Raw genomic sequence first — 19,197 nt, 5'->3', positions numbered from 1 at the left:
GATCAAAGGATTACACCGAAAAATTTACAGAAATAAAAATAAGCTTTTCATTGTTACATTGTTATGTTCTCAATGATTTTGCAATGTAAATATTTGTTTTAAAAATATATTAATACGGTATGTTAAACTTGCAGTTAAACAGAATTTTCCAAGAATTGTGCTATATATTTTAAATTATGCTTTATGCTTTATTTTCTAAAATTATGCTTTTAAAATTAGTTTCTTTTGAACCCTTAGACAACCACAACCATGTTCAAGGTACCAACCATATGTGTAAATTGCTATTATGCTTTTAATGCTTTTGGGTTGCCCTACTAATAACATTACAATGTTATATAACTCACTATAGTGATACTAATAACATTACAATGTCATGTATCCCACTAGTGTGACTATAATAACATTACGCTCCTATATAATGCCTCTAATAAGGAAAGGGAGGAATGGAATAAGGTGGAGCATAGATTAAGTAAGTGTTGCCAGTGTATTCAGTCATTGATCACGCTATTGATGATCTTGGTCTCTCTTTGTGATTTACCGAGAAGAGGAACAACAAACTGTGACATCATAGAATACAGGGGCGGATCCAGGACCGACTTCTGGGGTGGACGGTAGGTTGTCATACTGCTACTTTTAAGGACTCCAAACTTTGGGATGGATTTTATTTATATATATAAAATAAGAAAGTTTCCTCTTCTGGGGGGGGCGATTGCCCCGATCGACCCCCTGGATCCGCCCCTGATCGGAAATATTAACATAGATGTAGCTAGAACTGTGTTAGTTTGATTGATTTATACGTTTACATATTTCACTTTTATGTGTGATTCTCTTGTAGAGAGGGCTAACCGCGATTCAAGATGTCGTGGGTTCTATATCAGGCTATATAAAAATGTCGCAAGGAGCATTATATTGCTGATTTTTTTTAAAAAAATGCGTTCCATTGAATTCTACAAGTCATCCCATCATTTCTTTCATAACAGTGTGTTATACACCTTACCATTGGCGGATCCAGCCTGGGCCAAAGGAGCCTAGCACCCCCAGTTTTTTGAGTGACAAAAATGATTGAAGCTATTGTTTATATATTTTTGAAAGTGTATGGTAAACGTTGCCTTTTATTCTTTATTAGAAAAGTTGTTAAACATTAGATATAGTTTCAGTTGAAATTTTACTATTATGCAATGTGTAAAACAATACATGATATCCACAACGTCTACGTCCAACACAGCCATAATCCATCGGGAGAGAGGTAAGTTGGAAACTTGAGTTGAGATGAGTTGAATTGATTTTGAGTTTAACGTCCCGTTCAGCAGCGAGGCTATATGAGACGTCTACCTACTGATTAACGTGGAATCCGAACCATATGAGCTCCCGCCGGGAATCGAACTCGGGTCTCCCGCGCTAAAGGCACGTACGCTAACCGCTTAGCCACGGAGGAGCTCTAAGTTGGAAACTTGTGCAGGGCCCATGGAAAAGTTGTAAACTCATGACATATATATAATAGTCTGGGTTCTGGTTGCCCCCGTTTCTACCTTCTAGATGCGCCACTGCGTCTTACGTTTTAGGAAATACTCTTTGGGTATTACTCTATATTGAATTCACTGGTACGAATTCCGTAAGCTTTTTCTTTTCATACTCAATCGATACACACTGATGTGTCAAATTTTTGTGGGATGCACTTTCTTGTGTTTTGTGTACTTATAGTTTTCTTTTTAATTATTTTTCACGAAAGAAATCTTTGAGTTTTACGTCCCACGTTTATGCCGGTTAGGCTAAAGGAGACGGTGATGATGAGTAATGAATGAAATGGTGGAATGAAGAAAGTGGGAGGAAACGAGAGAACCCCGAGAAAACTCACGCACACGGTGTTTGTCCATCACAAAGTTCACTTGGCGGGGGCTGGGATCGAACCCGGTACCCCAAGCACCAGAGTTGAACGCTCTACCACTGAGCCACCGCATTTTTAACGAGAGATGAGAAAAAAGAAGTGGATGGTACCGTTTAGTCGTGAAATCCAAATATTCAAGGACATCTTCTGCTTCATTTGCGTGCGGCGTTCCTCCCAATCATTAGAGAGAAGGCACGACAGTAACATCTTCTAGACTAAAAATACTACGAAGCGAATATTTTCTTTTGATGATTAGAAATCACGTGACCCGTTCTCTTACAGTTATCCCTTTATGTCCTACTTTTCTACTTTTATAGTAACAAAATAATATATACTCTGCGTTTTCATTGTCTATGAGACAGATTGCTATGTCTCTGCTGCAGCGCCTATCAAAATGGAGGGCATCCATCAATATCCGTCACAACTTCTGCTCACGCATCTCTGTGTGATTTGTTCTTTTCATGCACAATAGCTATCTATCACGCATACTAAAAATATTTTCTGAACATCAAAATACGTATATTCACAGTAGTGGAACTTCATATTCAGTTCTACTTTACAAGGCGGTCGTAGACTTCATCAATAATCTATTGACTAAAGAGCAGTTCATGTGGTGCAAGAGGTTCCAGGTTCTATTCCCGGTAGGAGAGCATGAAATACACTCTGGTAGTTTAAATCCCACTGCGAACTGTAGATAAGGGAGGTTAATCTCATACTCAAATGGACACTAATCATAGGCTCTGGTAGATCATACACTGTAAAAAGATCGTTGTGTTATTTCAACGACATGCGTATGTGTTAACACGATTGTGTTAAAATATAACACAAACAAGTGCTTAGAACAACTCACTCTCCATTTGGAGTTGTGTGTCAAATGCCGGTAGTTGAAATTACACACAACCTGTGTGTTAAATTAACACAAGTGTAGAATCTTCCGTGTTGTTTTCTGCGTGATTGCCAAATATGTTGGGCATCTAATTATAAAGGCTTATGAATTGAAGCTACAGACAAACACAGTAGAAATAAATACTTAAACAAATCCAGGTATACGCAAAATTTCATCTCCCACATTTGATGCATTTATTGCCTCTTTTACTAAGCGATTGTGTACTAGAAGCAACCAACTTTATTAGATGGCAACTGTCGCCGATCATTTGAAAGTGAATATGGAAGAACTATAAAATAAAGTAAATAGACAGTCGTCATTTAGTTATAAAATTACATGGCGAGCGGATTTTATCTTGTTCCGAACGGTGATCGTCGAATATACGCGGCTTAAAGGAGCACTCTGATTAGCCAAATTCAAAAGACCTCAACAATTTATTCCTCTACAAGCGACGTTTTCTTCATCGCCTCCGTGGCCAAGTCGGAAGAGCACTCGACTAGTATTCGAAGGAGTGGTGGTTCGTGCCCTCCCCCGCCACTGGCGTATTTTTTTTTTTTACTCGTTTAAAGTGTTTTTCTTTTAGACTCAGCATAATGTAAACACATTACGCATATAGGCGATTTAACATATTTTGAGGGAGTAATTTTGTGGTTCATTAACGCTTACGGCACGGCTCAACACCGGTTGTGTGTTAAAGACGTAACCCACCCCCTGTGTTAAACGCCAACACCACGGGGTCTGTGTTGAACTAACACCGCATAGTGGTAGTCACGCTGGAACCACTACCTTGTGTTAAAATTAAGTTGAATAAACACACCCATTTTTTACTTTGTATGGTTCCTCAGCAGTAATCTAATGTCGCAACTTCTCCAGGGAGTTGTTGGATTTGTATTAGAAATGAAATCTTTCAGTTTAATGTCCCACGATTATGCCTGTGAAGCTAAGGAAGACGATAATTAAAACAAGTAGCTAAATGATGATGGAAGAATTGATGGAATGAGAAAGTGGGAGGAAGCAGGAGTATCCCGAGGAAACACACGGACACGATGTTGTCCACCATAAACTTACCTGGCCGGAGATCGAACCAGGGGTCCCACGCATCAGAGATAAGCCCACTGCCACTTAGCCACCGTTCCCCCATGGATTTGTGTTAGACTTTGCCAGGTTGTTGTAATACCGTGAGATTCTGATCTTGCAACATCGGAACGCCTTCTAGAACCAATAGAAGCTTGATTTAACGCTCCGATGCCCACACTGGATGCGTTGGTGTATGTTCTAGTGCTGTTAAAATTGATTGTCCGAATAATTTTTCATGGAATATTTGAATATTCGCTGCCAATATTTGAACAATTATTCGTTGTTCGAATATTCGAAGAATCCATTTTAACAGCACTAGAATTTACCAATGTATCCAGTGTGGTCATCTGAGCGTTAAATCAAGCTTCTATTGGTTCTAGAGGGCGTTCGAGAAGCATCTGTTGAGCCATGTGTGATGGCAAAACGTGGATAAGCAAAATCTGTTCACTGGATGTCGCGCAAATGCCATGCTAAAACATAATTCTACCGTTCAATCATTGTAGAGTAGCGAGCGTGATAACATATACGGAATGCAATCAAAGCGCCCGCCAAATGTGAACTACCAAAACACTATCCTACTGTTCAATCATTCTGTAGTAGCGAGCGTGATAACGTATCAAATGGAACCAAAGCGCCCGCCAAGTGTGAACTACACAAACACAATTCTACCGTTCAATCATTGTAGAGTAGCGAGCGTGATAACATATCGAATGGAACCAAAGCGCTCACCAAGTATGAACTACATGATTAATTTGATAGACTTGACTAATGCGCATTTCACCGTCTCGGTGTCTCAGTGGTTCTCCTATGGTGGGTTAACGGAAGTCGAAAAAATATATCCTCGTAGAAGTAAAGGAAGCAAAGAAGAAAGTTTTTCATAACATTTTTATAATATTTATAAGATTTTATTACATTTTCATTGTAATAAAAGGTAATAAACTAAAAATTCACGATTCGAAGGTAATTACTGCAAAGACTTTAAAAAGCGGACGTATTGAAGGAATCGAATTTAAGAGCAAGATGCGATTTTTTTTTTTTTTTTTTAGCTTAGACCCAAAATGTCCGGCGTGTTTTATTTCAATACTATACAGTTTCTTGTCATTAGTGTCATCTGTACGACGTTTCTATGAAATACTTTAATTCTGCATACCGATGTGACTGCAAATATCTGAGTCAAGAGCTGTCATGTCTAACTGTAAACAATCTTAAGTCGGTGCGAATGAAACGTCCGTATGGCGTGCAGTGGGACATTCACCTCAGCGCAATAGAACACGGCGATGGACGAAGTTCACGCATCTAACATCGCAATTCTGTACACGTCTAGCAAACAGGCTAAGGACAGTACTCAGACAGTAAGGAGCCACTGCGTTGTTCAACAGGGTTGTACGAAAGTCACCACGAAGAACACAATTGAGATTGACTTTCTTTTACAAACTCAAACTGGGATATTGTACACAACAAGGCACAAGATATATTCACAGTTCATTTGGGCCAGAAATGACGAATGAACGCTCCATTCCTCGTGAACACTGAGTTACATCATGTTCGGATGAGCTCTTCATGGATACCGTGGAAAGGAAGTCTGGGAAAAAAGTCTTTTGATGTTTCAGTTTCACACCACTGTAGTTTGGTGGCTCATGCAACCAGTAATGTGAAAACATTAGTGTCATGGATGTACTGTACATTGCCTAACACTGAAAACGTGCAATTCTCTAATTGTAAGGAATAACTGGAAAAGCTTCCTGCATCGGAATTATCACTTTAGATTTTTTTAAAAAACTGCGACGACAATCGTAAACGGCCAAGGACAATGGTTGGATCTTGATCAAAGTCTAGGACGGTTTCCAAAATCCCTGGAAGTTGTTGTTGCTGGTCTAGTGATCTATGGTGGATCTGATTCATCTTATCTTTCTGAGAGGCGAAACCATCTGCAGGCGTTACATTGCTGAAGTCCACGAAATACACATTTTTTCTCGCATGTATCCAGCAATGGTCATCTGGACTGGTCTTTTCTTGTTGCATGAAAATGCACGCGCAAAATGTCTGCATGGGTTACAGTATGAAACCCTTCTTCATCCACCGCATTCTCCTCACGTCTCTCCCACCGGCTATAATCTCTTCCGGCACCTCGAGCACTTCCTGAGAGGGAAGATCTTCTCTGATATTCGGGCGGAGTAACATGTATTGAAGATTTCTTTACATCACAGACTTCCTTCGACACGTATACCAATAAGGTTAAGCGTATATCACACGTATACCAATAGGCATAGGCTAAGGAATAGCAAAAGGGTGTGTGGTTGCAGACAGTAACTATTTTTTTATTAAGAGTCTTCATCCCGGCGAAATTAAAATGCCGCTAATTTTACAGTATTTATGTGATATCTTCAAATAGATAAGAAATAATTGAAATGTGAAACAAGAGCGCCCTAGGCAATATTATTTTGCGTGAGGTACCGTTATCACAAGTCACCTAGTGGCTTTCCGTTTTCAGCTGTTTAGAAACGCGAAAATAAATGCCGATATTCAAAATGGGTCGAAATCGAAGGCAGATAAGTGAGTCATGATAACGGTTTCTCATGTAAAATGATATTGTCTAGGGCGCTCTTGTTCCACATTTCAATTATCTTTTATCTATTTGAAAATATCACATAATTAATGTAAAATTAGCGGTATTTTAATTTCGCCGGGATGAAGACTCTTAACCATATATTACAGTTTTCATATGTTTTAGCCTTTGGAAATGACACATCGGGAGCAAACGTTTACATTTGTACTATTATAACATGTAAAACATACATTCTTATAATTCTTCACATATTCTGAAAGAAATATTTCATATAATTACCCAATAAACGTTAACGATTATTTTTTTAAACTTTAAGTTCTGTTTAACAAGTTTCTTTCATGTTGCACACAAACGACATAAAAGATAGGGAAGAAAGAAAATCAGGAATGCAAACGAATTGCTATTTTCGTTTTCGTGACTACGTCTAGTGAATGCTAATATAACAGCGGTAGTCACTAGTATGGGTGCAATGGAAATGACCTTCCTTTTGACCCACAACTATTATCGTATCTGTGCTGCCCTTTTCGTGTATTTTCTTCATCTTCTTTGTACTAATTTCTGAGTTCATAACCTATTGTTATCGTTTCTTTCTTCTTCTTTCTTACGTGACTCTAATTTTCTTCTGGCACTGTTCAGCAATTGACATAAAAATTGCAAAACACACGCAAATTGCTTGGTTTCTAGTGGAATTACAGTGTACAGCAAATAAATAGACTTCAAAATTTTTTAGATCTGAGAAATTATGTTGTAGCACTATATACAGGGTGGATAAAAAATAACGAACTAGAAGAGGCTCTAGTAATGGTAGATACGAAAATGAAACACATTATTAAGAACCAGTAGTACCATAGAATCTATGGTAAAACTTTAGATGAAGAGTGCTCGTAAGGAGGAGATTATAACCAGACCCGGGCTTATGCACAGGGCACAGGAGGCAAGGTTTAAAACGAAATATATATAAACACTTCGCTTTAGCCCTGATTCGTTTTACGTATCTTTAAATTATCATGTTAATTATAATAAACATATCAGCTACTAATTACTAACCATAAACATGAATTGCGTCCAGAAATCGTCGATTTATTCTTCTGTTTTATACGTACATTAAATATCAACAACAACCATATCTTTCGTATACGTATCCTCTAATTTCGTGTGTATAACTCAGTAATGAGCTTTCCCATAGCAACTAATAATCTCGACAATAACAACATGTTCTATCAATAATAAACTAATAATCTTACTCATGACAACATGTCCTGTCAATAACAGCATTCTTTCTTTTAATTATATCTAAGCTATATGCTTAATTATTGCGCCTCTGATCAATGTTGATAATATAGGTACAGATTAATTATAATAGGGATATATCGCTGTAAATGTCGCCCAGAACGGGAATTCCGTAACAGTATTACAGTGAAGGAAAGAACCCTGTGTATTTTCAAAACATTCTCTTTTTGAATAGCCCTCGTACTAATTATTATTACATCAATCCTCGTATTAATTATTATTATTACATCTATATAAATATTTTTCTTTTCTCTTCTTTCTCCATATATATATATATATCAATTCATTTATAACAATATTTTTCTTTTATTACTAATCACATATCATAAAACGTCGATTCACTATAAATATCATTTATGGGTCTATTCAAAATTATAAGTAATTGATGACTTACGTAGAGTTACTAGTTGATTGTTCCTCTTTTACATTGAGCGATAACATCCATATACAAACAACATTATTTATAATTAAGATCGTCATCTTATCAAAACAACAACAAGATCAGAAGGCAATAATTACATTTAAAAGCTTCAATTTAAGTTCACTGTCATGGATTTCAAGTTAATACAATCGAATCTCTTTTTAAACACATAAGATGAAATAGAGATGAACAAAACAATAGGTATATCATAAGAGAAAGACTTAATAAGGCACATAATATTAAGACATATGCTAACATAAATTCAGCAACCGCGATCATAAACATGAACTCAACAAGATTAAATAACATAAAACAAAATATACATAATATATCGGCATAAAAATATTTTGTTTTCCCCTTCTGAACAAAATGTTATTATTCGAACAAAGTACTGATAATAGACAAAATCATAACGTTATTTAAAGTAAAATTACTTAAATACAACCTTCTCAAACTCCGTAACTCAAATCTAAGTTACATGTCCAAAAGATCCAATCAAACTAAACAAGGAGTCACAAACGAGAATATAGCCATCTTCAATTGTCTGATTCAACGTATCTATGCCAAGAATTTGAGCACATTTCTTAGCAAGAATAAATCCAATTCCTCCAGTGGCACAACACACATCTATGAAGGAAGTTTCTTCATCAACTTCAACCACTTTCGTGATGGAAGTATAAAGCTGCTCGGCTATCAAAGCATTCACTTGAAAATAATAATCTGTAGATACTCGGAAATTCACGTCACATACAGTTTCTTTCACATATTCTTTCCCGAACAACAGCTGCAGTGGTGGAGGTTTCTCACCTTCTTCCTTTTCAGTGGAGATCAGGAAATAGAACGATGTCACATTCAAACAGTTACCTTCTCTGTTTTGGAAATAATCTTTCAAATCATGCGTAATTTTTCTTATAGGCGAATGCTCCAGAAAGTCTGCAAGTCCTTCATTCTTCTCTTTTCTTTCTTCTGTCCAATCTGCTAAATCCAAATTCCTTCTCGGCAACAAATCCATCAGTCGCGTGAGTGAAGATTTTATTTTTTCATTATTCTTCTTCAACTGTTCTCCATAAGTAACATCCCACAAAGGTATTGTTGCCTGTTTTATTTTATCTCCTACAGGTAGCCCAACTTTCGCCTTTTTAGAATCCTTATCAACAGAGTTTTCCAATTTTCGTTTACGATGATCAGCTTCGGCAACTTCGGCTGAAAGAACTCGCTTCTTCCAACTGTATCCATTCAAGGTCTTCACTGCCATCTGTTGGTCTTCTTCAGTTTTAAAGATCAAATAAATCCAAGAACTCACTCTTTTCGGTGACCAAATAGTATGGCTTCCCAACTTCAAATCGTTTGTCAACAATTTCTTCAATTTCTCTAACCTGTATAATCTCGGTAGACCTTTCACTTCAATTTTGAATACGCCTGTAGTAGTAGTGGAGGTTTCCTTGGCCGGAGATGACGGTTCTTCTTCAATTGTAGCATCTTCCGCATCACCATTCGTCACAGGTTCAATTGTTTCATTTCCATCCTGTTCTTCAATATTTTCATTTCGTTCATCGACTTTCTTCTGATCTTCTTCCGGTTCTACTTTCTTATTCACATCAGTACCGTTCACCCTTTTAATCAATACGTGCAAATCCTCTTTCAAATTATGTTGTAGCCGATCGAAACTTTCTTGTACACCTTGTACTTTATCTGCAAGAGATTTTTGCTGCGTTAGTATCTGTTCTAGCCTTTTTTGTTGTTGGTCAAATTTCTGTTCTAGCTTTTCATCTAGCTTTTCACCTAGCTTTTTATCGTATAATTTTTGTTGTTGATCAAATTTCTGGTCTAGTAGTTGACTAAACATATCAATAAGTTTAGAATAAGAATGTTCAGACAGAGTTACGGCATTTCCAGGTATGGTTTCATTTGAAATGCTGGGTACTTCTTCAATCTCGGAATTCTGCATATTAGCAATTCTTTGTATTCTCTTCCCACTTCTCAAAATAGTGAAACTCATAAAAAGGTATATATACGTATGCACATAAACTCAGTTCTTACTATTCTTCGGAACTAAATAGTATAGTATAGTCCCGTGTCTTCGGCACCAGATAAAACGAAATATATATAAACACTTCGCTTTAGCCCTGATTCGTTTTACGTATCTTTAAATTATCATGTTAATTATAATAAACATATCAGCTACTAATTACTAACCATAAACATGAATTGCGTCCAGAAATCGTCGATTTATTCTTCTGTTTTATACGTACATTAAATATCAACAACAACCATATCTTTCGTATACGTATCCTCTAATTTCGTGTGTATAACTCAGTAATGAGCTTTCCCATAGCAACTAATAATCTCGACAATAACAACATGTTCTATCAATAATAAACTAATAATCTTACTCATGACAACATGTCCTGTCAATAACAGCATTCTTTCTTTTAATTATATCTAAGCTATATGCTTAATTATTGCGCCTCTGATCAATGTTGATAATATAGGTACAGATTAATTATAATAGGGATATATCGCTGTAGGTTCTAGAACACAGGTCCCCCTTCCCACTTAGCTGTAATAAAGACAGAAAACAACGTGCTCTGCGGGACTCTAACCCACCTTCACTCGCTAACGCTCGCTCGGCAATACTATGTGAATTAAATAGTTTACTTTGGTACAGGAAAGAACTAACTTAGCTTTTAACCTATATGGGGGGACCTGTGTTCTAGAATCTTCCCGGCACAGGATCCTGGGCCCAAGGCGGCATATTAACGAATCAAGATTAAGGTATGCTGTATGGAGAAAAGACACTATCACGAGTTAAAAATTTAAGGAAGATCTCTACTGAAAACAATGATACCATAGTTTGACCGAATTTTCTCCTTAAAACGCTCATTGAGCTATAAAGACCTAAGGTTTTTGATTATTGGTTGCCAGTTTAATCCTTGCATTTGGTTCTGTATGCTCCGCGTTGCTGGTGACTCAATGTAAGTGGAATTGGACGTACTTTTTTACTCCTATGCTAAATACAAACAAATAAGGGAGATTGTTGCTAGTGTAATCCATACATTTAGTTCTATACAGACCCGTATCCAGGGGGTCTAGGGGGGCCGGGCCACCCTAAAATTTTACTGGCCCCCCCTAAAATTTTCACGGAACGCTTCGAAATGAACTAATATGGGATAAACTAATATTTTTTGATCGGCTCCCCATAACTTCCACCGGGCCCCCCTATATTTTCGTGCTGGCTACGAGCCTGGTTCTATACACCCCGTCCTATTGCTGGTGACTTAAGTAAGTAGTCGTGTCCATATTATATAGGCGAATTATGAACACGAACAAATAAGGGAGGTTTTTTGCTTATTGGTTACCAGGGTAATCAGTGCATTTCGTTCTGTACGCCCCGCTCTGTCGCTGGTGACTTAATGTAAGCGGCCATGGCCGTATTGTTTAGTCCTATACTGAATACGAACAAATAAGAGAGGTTGTTGCTTATTGGCTGCTAGCGTAATCAGAGCATTTGATTCTGTACACCCCGCCTCGTTGCTGGTGATTCAATGTAAGCGTCTGTGGCCGTATTGTTTAGGCCTATACTAAATACGAACAAATAAGGGAGGTGGTTGCTTATTGGCTGCTAGCGTAATTCAGGTTCTGTACGCCCCGCCCTGTTGCTAGTGACTCAAGTTAAGCGTCCGTGGGTGTACTGAAACCGAACAAATAAGGGAGGGCCAACATTGTCTTCGGTCCAGGAGTGTAAAATATTTAAATACGGGCCTGGTTTCGACTCAAAGTGCGTTATTGAAATTTTAGGAGAGACGAAGGAAAATTAGTCGGAAATAATTAGAAAATAATGTACAACACGTCGTTATGGAGAACATACTCAGGATTGTGGAGGTATTGGAGACGTACAGCATTGATTAAAATTAAAAGAAATCAATGCTCTTCTGAGTGAGCAAGGTCAGATCAATTTAAGGCGGAAAAATTATGGAATTTATAGCAGAAAATACTGAATTTTTTATGAATTTCTTATTTTATTGCTATTAATAATACAAAGAATATTTTACTTAAAATTTTGTAATAGAGAGACTGCTCTATAGATTTAAATTATTCACGTCAAATCTTGAAAGTCTTCTTAGCAAATTCTTTATATTTTAACAAAATATTTCTCAAAACTTTTAAATGCACAATGTCTACTTCAAAGAACTACTGCTCATATCAATGTAAAAGTGCTAAGGCTTAGATACATTTCAAACAGCGCTTTTACACTAACTTCAAAGCACGAAATCAAATGAAACTATAGGTCTGTTAGTATAGAATTAGTAATTATTAGTAAAATTGGAATTTGAAATTTATTCAAGTGCGGTTTGAAAATATAACTCTACACCTTGTAGAAAACATCTCAAACATAGTAAACAAATTGAACATATCAAACATAATAAACGGCCTGGAAGTACGTATATTGCTGAGTTTTCTTTAACCATCGTTTTCAGATTCCAGTACACAATTGGAGTATGATGTCATAATATAACTAAATCATTTCTTAGTTTCAGAATGCCAGACTTGTATTGGCTACAGTTGAGTGCACCATGCAGAACAGTTGTGTTGGTGGCCCGAGCAGTTGGAGTGGAGCTGAACTTAAAGGAATTGAATTTAATGGCGGGAGAACAGATGGAACCAGAATTTCTTGAGGTAATATTAAAATTCAAATTTGTTTCAATGATTAATAGTTTTATAAGAGAAACCAGATATTTCAAGGTTAGCAGAAAATGTATCATTCCCGTAAAAAAAAGAAAAATGAAATGGCATATTTAAGTTTTACGTCCCACAATTATGCCGGCTAGACTAGAGGAGACGGTGATGATGAGTAATGAATTAAATCGTGGAATGAAGAAAGTGGTAGGAAACGGGAGAACCCCGAGAAAACCCACATGTTTGTCCACCACAAAGTTCATTTGGCGCGAGCTGGGATCAAACTAGGGACCCCAAGCACCAGAGGTGAACGCTCTTCCACTGAGCCACCGCGGCCCCACCCTTAAAAAAAGAATAAAAAATATAGATAGATATAACCTTTAACTTAAATAGTCAGCGTTTACCGCTTTGGACGCTAAGAACCAATTCCGATACCAAGCAGAACTTCGTCAAGGCATACTTTTGGTGGCGGGGAGAGTGCTTTCCACCCTGAAGATGTCAACTACCACCCCGCCTGAACTTTAGATAATTTTTAAATTATAGCCGTGAAGTCAATATTCATTTAAACTCCCACTTAGGGTTATCAAACGTCTTTTTTGCACGGGTATGTAATGCTTTTCGGGTCATAAAAATAGTCCAGGCAGGTGTTTAGGAAAATTAAGAAATGTCTCTTTTGGGGTTATGTAATGCTTTTCGGGTCACAAAAATAATCCAGGCAGGTGTTTAGGAAAATGAAGAAATGTCTCTTTTGGGATACAGAATTGCTTCAAGTTTCGTAATATATATTTGTAAATAATTATTAATATAATACTTCCACTCCTGGTACTACTGGCTTGGGTCAAACCATTTGTTTATCCTCGCTGACCTGGAAGCACGTGGAGTTAATGGTATTACAATTTAGCGCACCCCTCCTGAAATTTCCCAATCAGTTACGACTGTACGGCTTTTGCTTATTGGCGTGACGTTTGCAACAGGCGAATGCTTTTTAGGACATGAATTCATCAGCAGCCAATAACAGGCCGCTGTCTTTTCCTTTAGACGGTAGTGGTACATGGTCGGAGGACAATTCATACAGCGACTTGACTATAATACTCTTGCAATGTTCAAATTTCGGAGAATATTGGATTGGGTTTTGAGTTTAGCGTGCGGTTCAGCAGCAAGGCTATGGGACGTGAACCTATAGCTTAACATAGGATCCGAATCAAATGTGATTCTTCTGGAAATCGAACCCGGGCCTCCAACGCCAAAGGCGTGAACGCTATCCAATAGACACGAGGAAGCTCTCAATTTCCAAGTAAATTCAACAGATTCAGCTGTAAGTGCAAAAGAAAGAAACGTAATATTTCCGTAAATGGTGTTATTAAGTTCTATAAAAAATATATTTCCTCACTGTGCCGATTCGTAGAGTAGTATAAATGTTTTTGTTCAAGGGAGCGCGGTGGCTCAGTGGTAGAGCGTTCACCTCCGGTGCTTGGGATCCCTGGTTCGATCCCAAGTCGCGCCGTGTGGACTTTGTGGTGAACAAACACCGTGCTCGTGGGATTTCTCGGGGTTCTCCCGTTTCCTCCCACTTTCTCCATTCCACCAGTTCACTCATCTCTCATCATCACCGTCTTCTTTAGCCTAACCGGCATATCCGTGGGACGTAAAACTTAGATTTTTTTTTGTTTTTGTTTTTGTTCAATGTAAAAATGTGTTAACTGGGTTGGTACTGTGGTAATTTTCTTAAGGGAATGCAAAAACTACGATCTTTGGTTTTGAAGAAATGCACTTTTGTGATGGAGCCGTCTTCCATGTGTTAATCGACGTAACTGTCATAATTATGCTAGAGAGCTACTGAACAGATGCGTTGAAAATACGGACTGCAGTAGTTTTAGCAAACTTCGGATTATTACAAATCAAAATTTAGGAGAAAACTCTTAATACTGATAGGGATTATGTTTAGTTTTAAACGGTGAGCAAAATAAGGTAATAAAATACGAGTGTGATTGCTATTGGTATTCTCCAATTAAAAAAATAACTTTTTAACAGCACTACCTTCATCGCCATAGCCACAATAATGTCATCATATTTCTACAGCTCAAACATATAATTCGTATCCTTTATTCTTACGTACATAGATTAATTAAGGATATGTTCAAGATTAAGTCTTAATTTTATTTATTTCAGATCAATCCACAACACTGTATTCCAACTCTTGTTGATGAAGATTTGACGCTTTGGGAGAGGTAGGTTGCTTCTATAACAAAATGGAATTCAAATCGTCACAATTAACATATAATGTAATTGCCTATAAATTAGATATACTGACTCTTAACATTGTTACGTGTTTGCGCCGCCTTGATATCTCAGACCATGCACAGGATAATCAAACAGTTCCTTTGATTTATGTATATTGCGATGACGTGAAGTTATAGATCAGAAAAATATACAATGTGATAGGGAGAAAATGATACTTTAATCTTGAGTAGCGTTTCCCAACCGGTGTGCCGCGGCGTACTGGTGTGCCGTGAGGAAATCGAAACAAAATTATTAATTCTATAGCAACCAAATTGCAAGACATAGGAAAAAACTGTATATTTTTGTATTTCACATTACTATGAAACTCTACCATGGAAAAAATATTGTGATTGTAATATATTATTCTACACCTATTACTGTGTAGCAGACAGTATTTCGGCTCGTACACATTTCCACGGTTAGCTGCTATGTTACGCTTCAATGGAGAGTCATGCTAACACCGAGAAATGGGAAGCACTTTTACGGTACGCGTCAAGTGAACGTTTGTAGAACACTCATTCGCACGTGAATGACAGAACAGCACTTTGTTCAACAGCTGTGTTTTGACTTCGACGCATCGCAAGCTGTGTGATTGCAATAATATGCACCGGTTTTTGTTAAAGCAGCAAAGTTAAAAATACAAGACATTTGTTCGTTATTTAGTGATCTTCGTTCTTAGTGAAAGGTTGAATACAGTTTTCGGAAACGAAAGCGTATTTTTAAAAATCTGAGTCCTATATTTCATTGCAATTGTTTTCTATTTTAAAATTAGAACAAAAAATTAGCATAATGAATTAGCATGGGGGAAAACCAGTGATCGAGCTTTCATCTTTGTGAGAAGCAGATCAGTAATCGCAGAAAGAAATACCATGGTATTTTATATTTGCAAATAATAATAATAATAATAATATCTATGAGTGTGCCGCGAGAATTCAAGCCACACCCGTAATGTGTCGCAAGTTGAAAAAGGTTGGGAAACGCTGATCTAGAGTGTCTGTGTGGACACGATCATTTCCGTAACAAATTTTATGAACCTGCAGGTACATTCTGAAACTCTACACAGTGTTACGCAGTTTGTATCATGTGAGGTCAATATCAATCCAAGCCAGTCGATCAGCCTGTATCTCTGAAATGTTCATACCACGTACGAAGGCCTTCTCCGTAGGTGGGTCTCTTCGATATTCGGTAAGGAAATGCCGTTGCAAAGTAATCACAGACTTGTTTACGTGATAATCAAGAACACAGAAAGATATCTACTGTATTCTCTAGTCAATGCCATTTTCCTTGGCTGCTCGCTGCTGACTCTTAGCGGTAGAAAGTGGAAACACTGCGTGGAAACTAAACTTTGCATGGTTTCGATGCGCATGTCTCACCATAATACCAGGTGTATTAGTTAGTAATGCGGATTTTGTTCGATAGGTGGTGTTGCAGCAGAGTGCTTTCGGTTCAATGTCAGGTGTGTTGCTATTTCGTTCTAGTGATAAGAAGCGTGCAGTCCTTGGGGGTCAAATGGGACGAAGCTGTTAACTGTATAGAAATTTTTATGCTCAGACATGGCAAAGTTCGTGCTGAAAAAAGAGCAAGTGCTGGGAAGTGTTACTTCATTACTTCATTTTGAAGAAAAGTGCTGCTGTAAGTTTTCGAATTCTTCGGAAAGCTTATGGTGAACATGCTTCATTTGAAGATACGTGTGAACGCTGGTTTAAGCGCTTGAAGAGTGGCGATTTCAATGTTAATGACATCGAACGACCAGGTCAACCGAAAAAGTTTGAGGACCAAGAACTGCAAGCATTATTGGATAAAGATGCGTGTCAGAAACAACTCGCCAAAAAATTAAACGTTGTTCAGCAAAGTTTCCAATCGTTTAAAAGCAATGGGTAAGGTTTCGAAAGAAGGGAAATGGGTGCCACATGAACTGGCTGAGAGACAAATGAAAAATCGAAAAGTCATCTGTGAAGACCTACTTCAACTTCACCAAAGAAAATCCTTTCTACATGGCATAGTGACTGATGACTGGCTTTATTTTGAAAATCCTAAACGCAAAAGGTCGTGCGTTGATCCAGGCCAACCATCAATATCGACTGCAACTCCAAATCGGTTTGGACAAAAGACAATGCTCTGTGTGTGGTGGTATCAGGAGGGTGTAGTATACTATGAGCTTCTCAAACTCGATGAAACCGTTAATAGTGATCGCTACCGATAACAAGTAATCAATCTCAACCTGACTTTGATCGTCAAATGACCACAATGGGCAACAAGACACGGCAAAGTAATTTTGCTTCATGATAACGCGTCATCACACACTTCAAAGCCTGTTAAAGACACGTTAAAGGACCTAGGCTGGGAAATATTAGCTCACCCGTCCTATTCAGCAGACCTTATTCCTTCAGATTATTACTTGTTCCGGTCAATGACACACGCACTTTTCTCAGCAGCACTTCCGAATATGAAGAAGTGGGAAAGTGGGTCTCTGAATGGTTTGCTTCCAAGGATACCAAGTTCTTTTGGGACGGTATCCACAAATTGCCTGAAAGATGGAAGCAATGTGTAGACAGTGATGGGCATTACTTTGAATAAACCCCTTTTGTTGTTTCTGTTGAACTTTTCGTATTTTCTTTGCTGACCAAATCCGTATTATTAACTGGTACACCTGGTATATGTCTATTAGATTACACAGGATTAATTACTGAAATCGGATCCATCATCTTGACTTGCCCTGTATATGGAAAAGTTTTTTTTCTTAACGTACGTGCATTTCAATGGCTTCCGTTTGCTGTCTCTATAAATTTACTTCGATTTTACCACAGTTGTTAAAATTTAGATTCTATTAAATATAGATATTTAATCTTAGCACTGTAAATATTTAATTTAAATAATATGACAGTAAGTCTTAAAGTTAGTTGCACTTACATGGAAATAACAAAAATTAGCATATTTTTATTTACATGAAACTATATACAGGAGCTGCTTTTCCATTTACTATAGTGCAGAAAAATTTTCCCGATAACCTGTTCAAAGGGTTATGTGCGACATTAGATAACTATTCTAGCGTTTCATTTCAAACTTCCTAATGGAACTGGTTTGCTACTTTCATAGTTCTTTCATTGGTTCAAATATATAAAATTAACATAGACCACCTGGAAACACACCGGATAAGTTATGGCGCACGAACATTTACGTGAGACGTGAAGGATATGTACTCCCATCTTACAGCCCAGATCTTGCTTCTCCAGTGAAAGAACTAGCAAAGCGGTGATAGTACTTCTAGTAGGAAGTCGAAAGTGTGATGCGAGAATTATTATCAAATGTTGGACGGAAGTTTCTCGAATAAGTTATATCGAGAAATTCGTATCATCGTTTCATAAAGGTTAAAATGAAGTTGGTGATCCGCACAAAATTAGGACTTGTATAGTTATTTCGTGTAAATAAAACAAATAGATATCCTCAGCGTCTTAGACGTTCTTTATTGGTTGCGAGGGCTCCGTGGTTCAATTCCCACGCCATGTGACTTTGTAATGAACAACATCGTGTCCGTGAGTTTTCGCAAACTTTTCCCATTACCTTCCACATACTCATCCAACAAGTTATTTTATAATAATTAACTTTCGTTAATCATTTGTCTCTTTTAGCCTACAGGACGAATAAGTACGAGGAACGATCGGAAAATAAGGTTACTAGGCCGATATTTTTGGAAATCGTCTGTTATAGAAAAATGAGGAGTGTGCGATAATTTTAATACATGGAGTTGGCAACTGTGCTGAGTTTGAGGCACTCACCACTTACGATGCTAGTTGTAGGCAAACACAAATATCGACTCGTTTGGAAAACTGGTCTCCCGAAGACGTCCGCTCAGTTGTTCGATTTCTGTGGGTGAAACATGCGAAATACACCAGCAGCTGGTAGAGATTTACGGCCAGGACTTCTCGCCGAGGACGTCATCTTTCTTCACGACAACGCGCCTCTGCATAAACCCAGAAGACCACTATGCTGTTGAAGCAGTTTCGCTTGGCATCGTCGACCTCTCTCTCTCTCACTCCAAGCGACTTTCACCTGTTCTCGCACTTGAAGGAGCACCCAGAAGGCAGTCGCTTCACTTCAGAAGAGGAAGTGAAACA

General features: G+C 37.7%; 1 protein-coding gene across 1 annotated transcript in view; it reads left to right on the top strand.

Annotated features, from left to right (window-relative positions):
• LOC145661889 (uncharacterized) overlaps positions 1–19,197 on the top strand; it is a 147,015-nt gene that overhangs the window by 90,150 nt on the left and 37,668 nt on the right. Inside the window, exons 8-9 of the mRNA XM_081727231.1 lie at positions 12,658–12,802; positions 14,972–15,030. Coding sequence (XP_081583357.1) covers positions 12,658–12,802; positions 14,972–15,030 — 204 coding nt within the window. The remainder of the gene's footprint in view (positions 1–12,657; positions 12,803–14,971; positions 15,031–19,197) is intronic.

Source organism: Thermobia domestica, chromosome 10 (assembly GCF_964235325.1).
Source record: "Thermobia domestica chromosome 10, izTheDome1.hap1.1, whole genome shotgun sequence".
Taxonomy (NCBI): domain Eukaryota; kingdom Metazoa; phylum Arthropoda; class Insecta; order Zygentoma; family Lepismatidae; genus Thermobia; species Thermobia domestica.
Note: the sequence above shows the minus strand (reverse complement) of the source record. Positions and strands in the feature narration are given on the sequence as shown.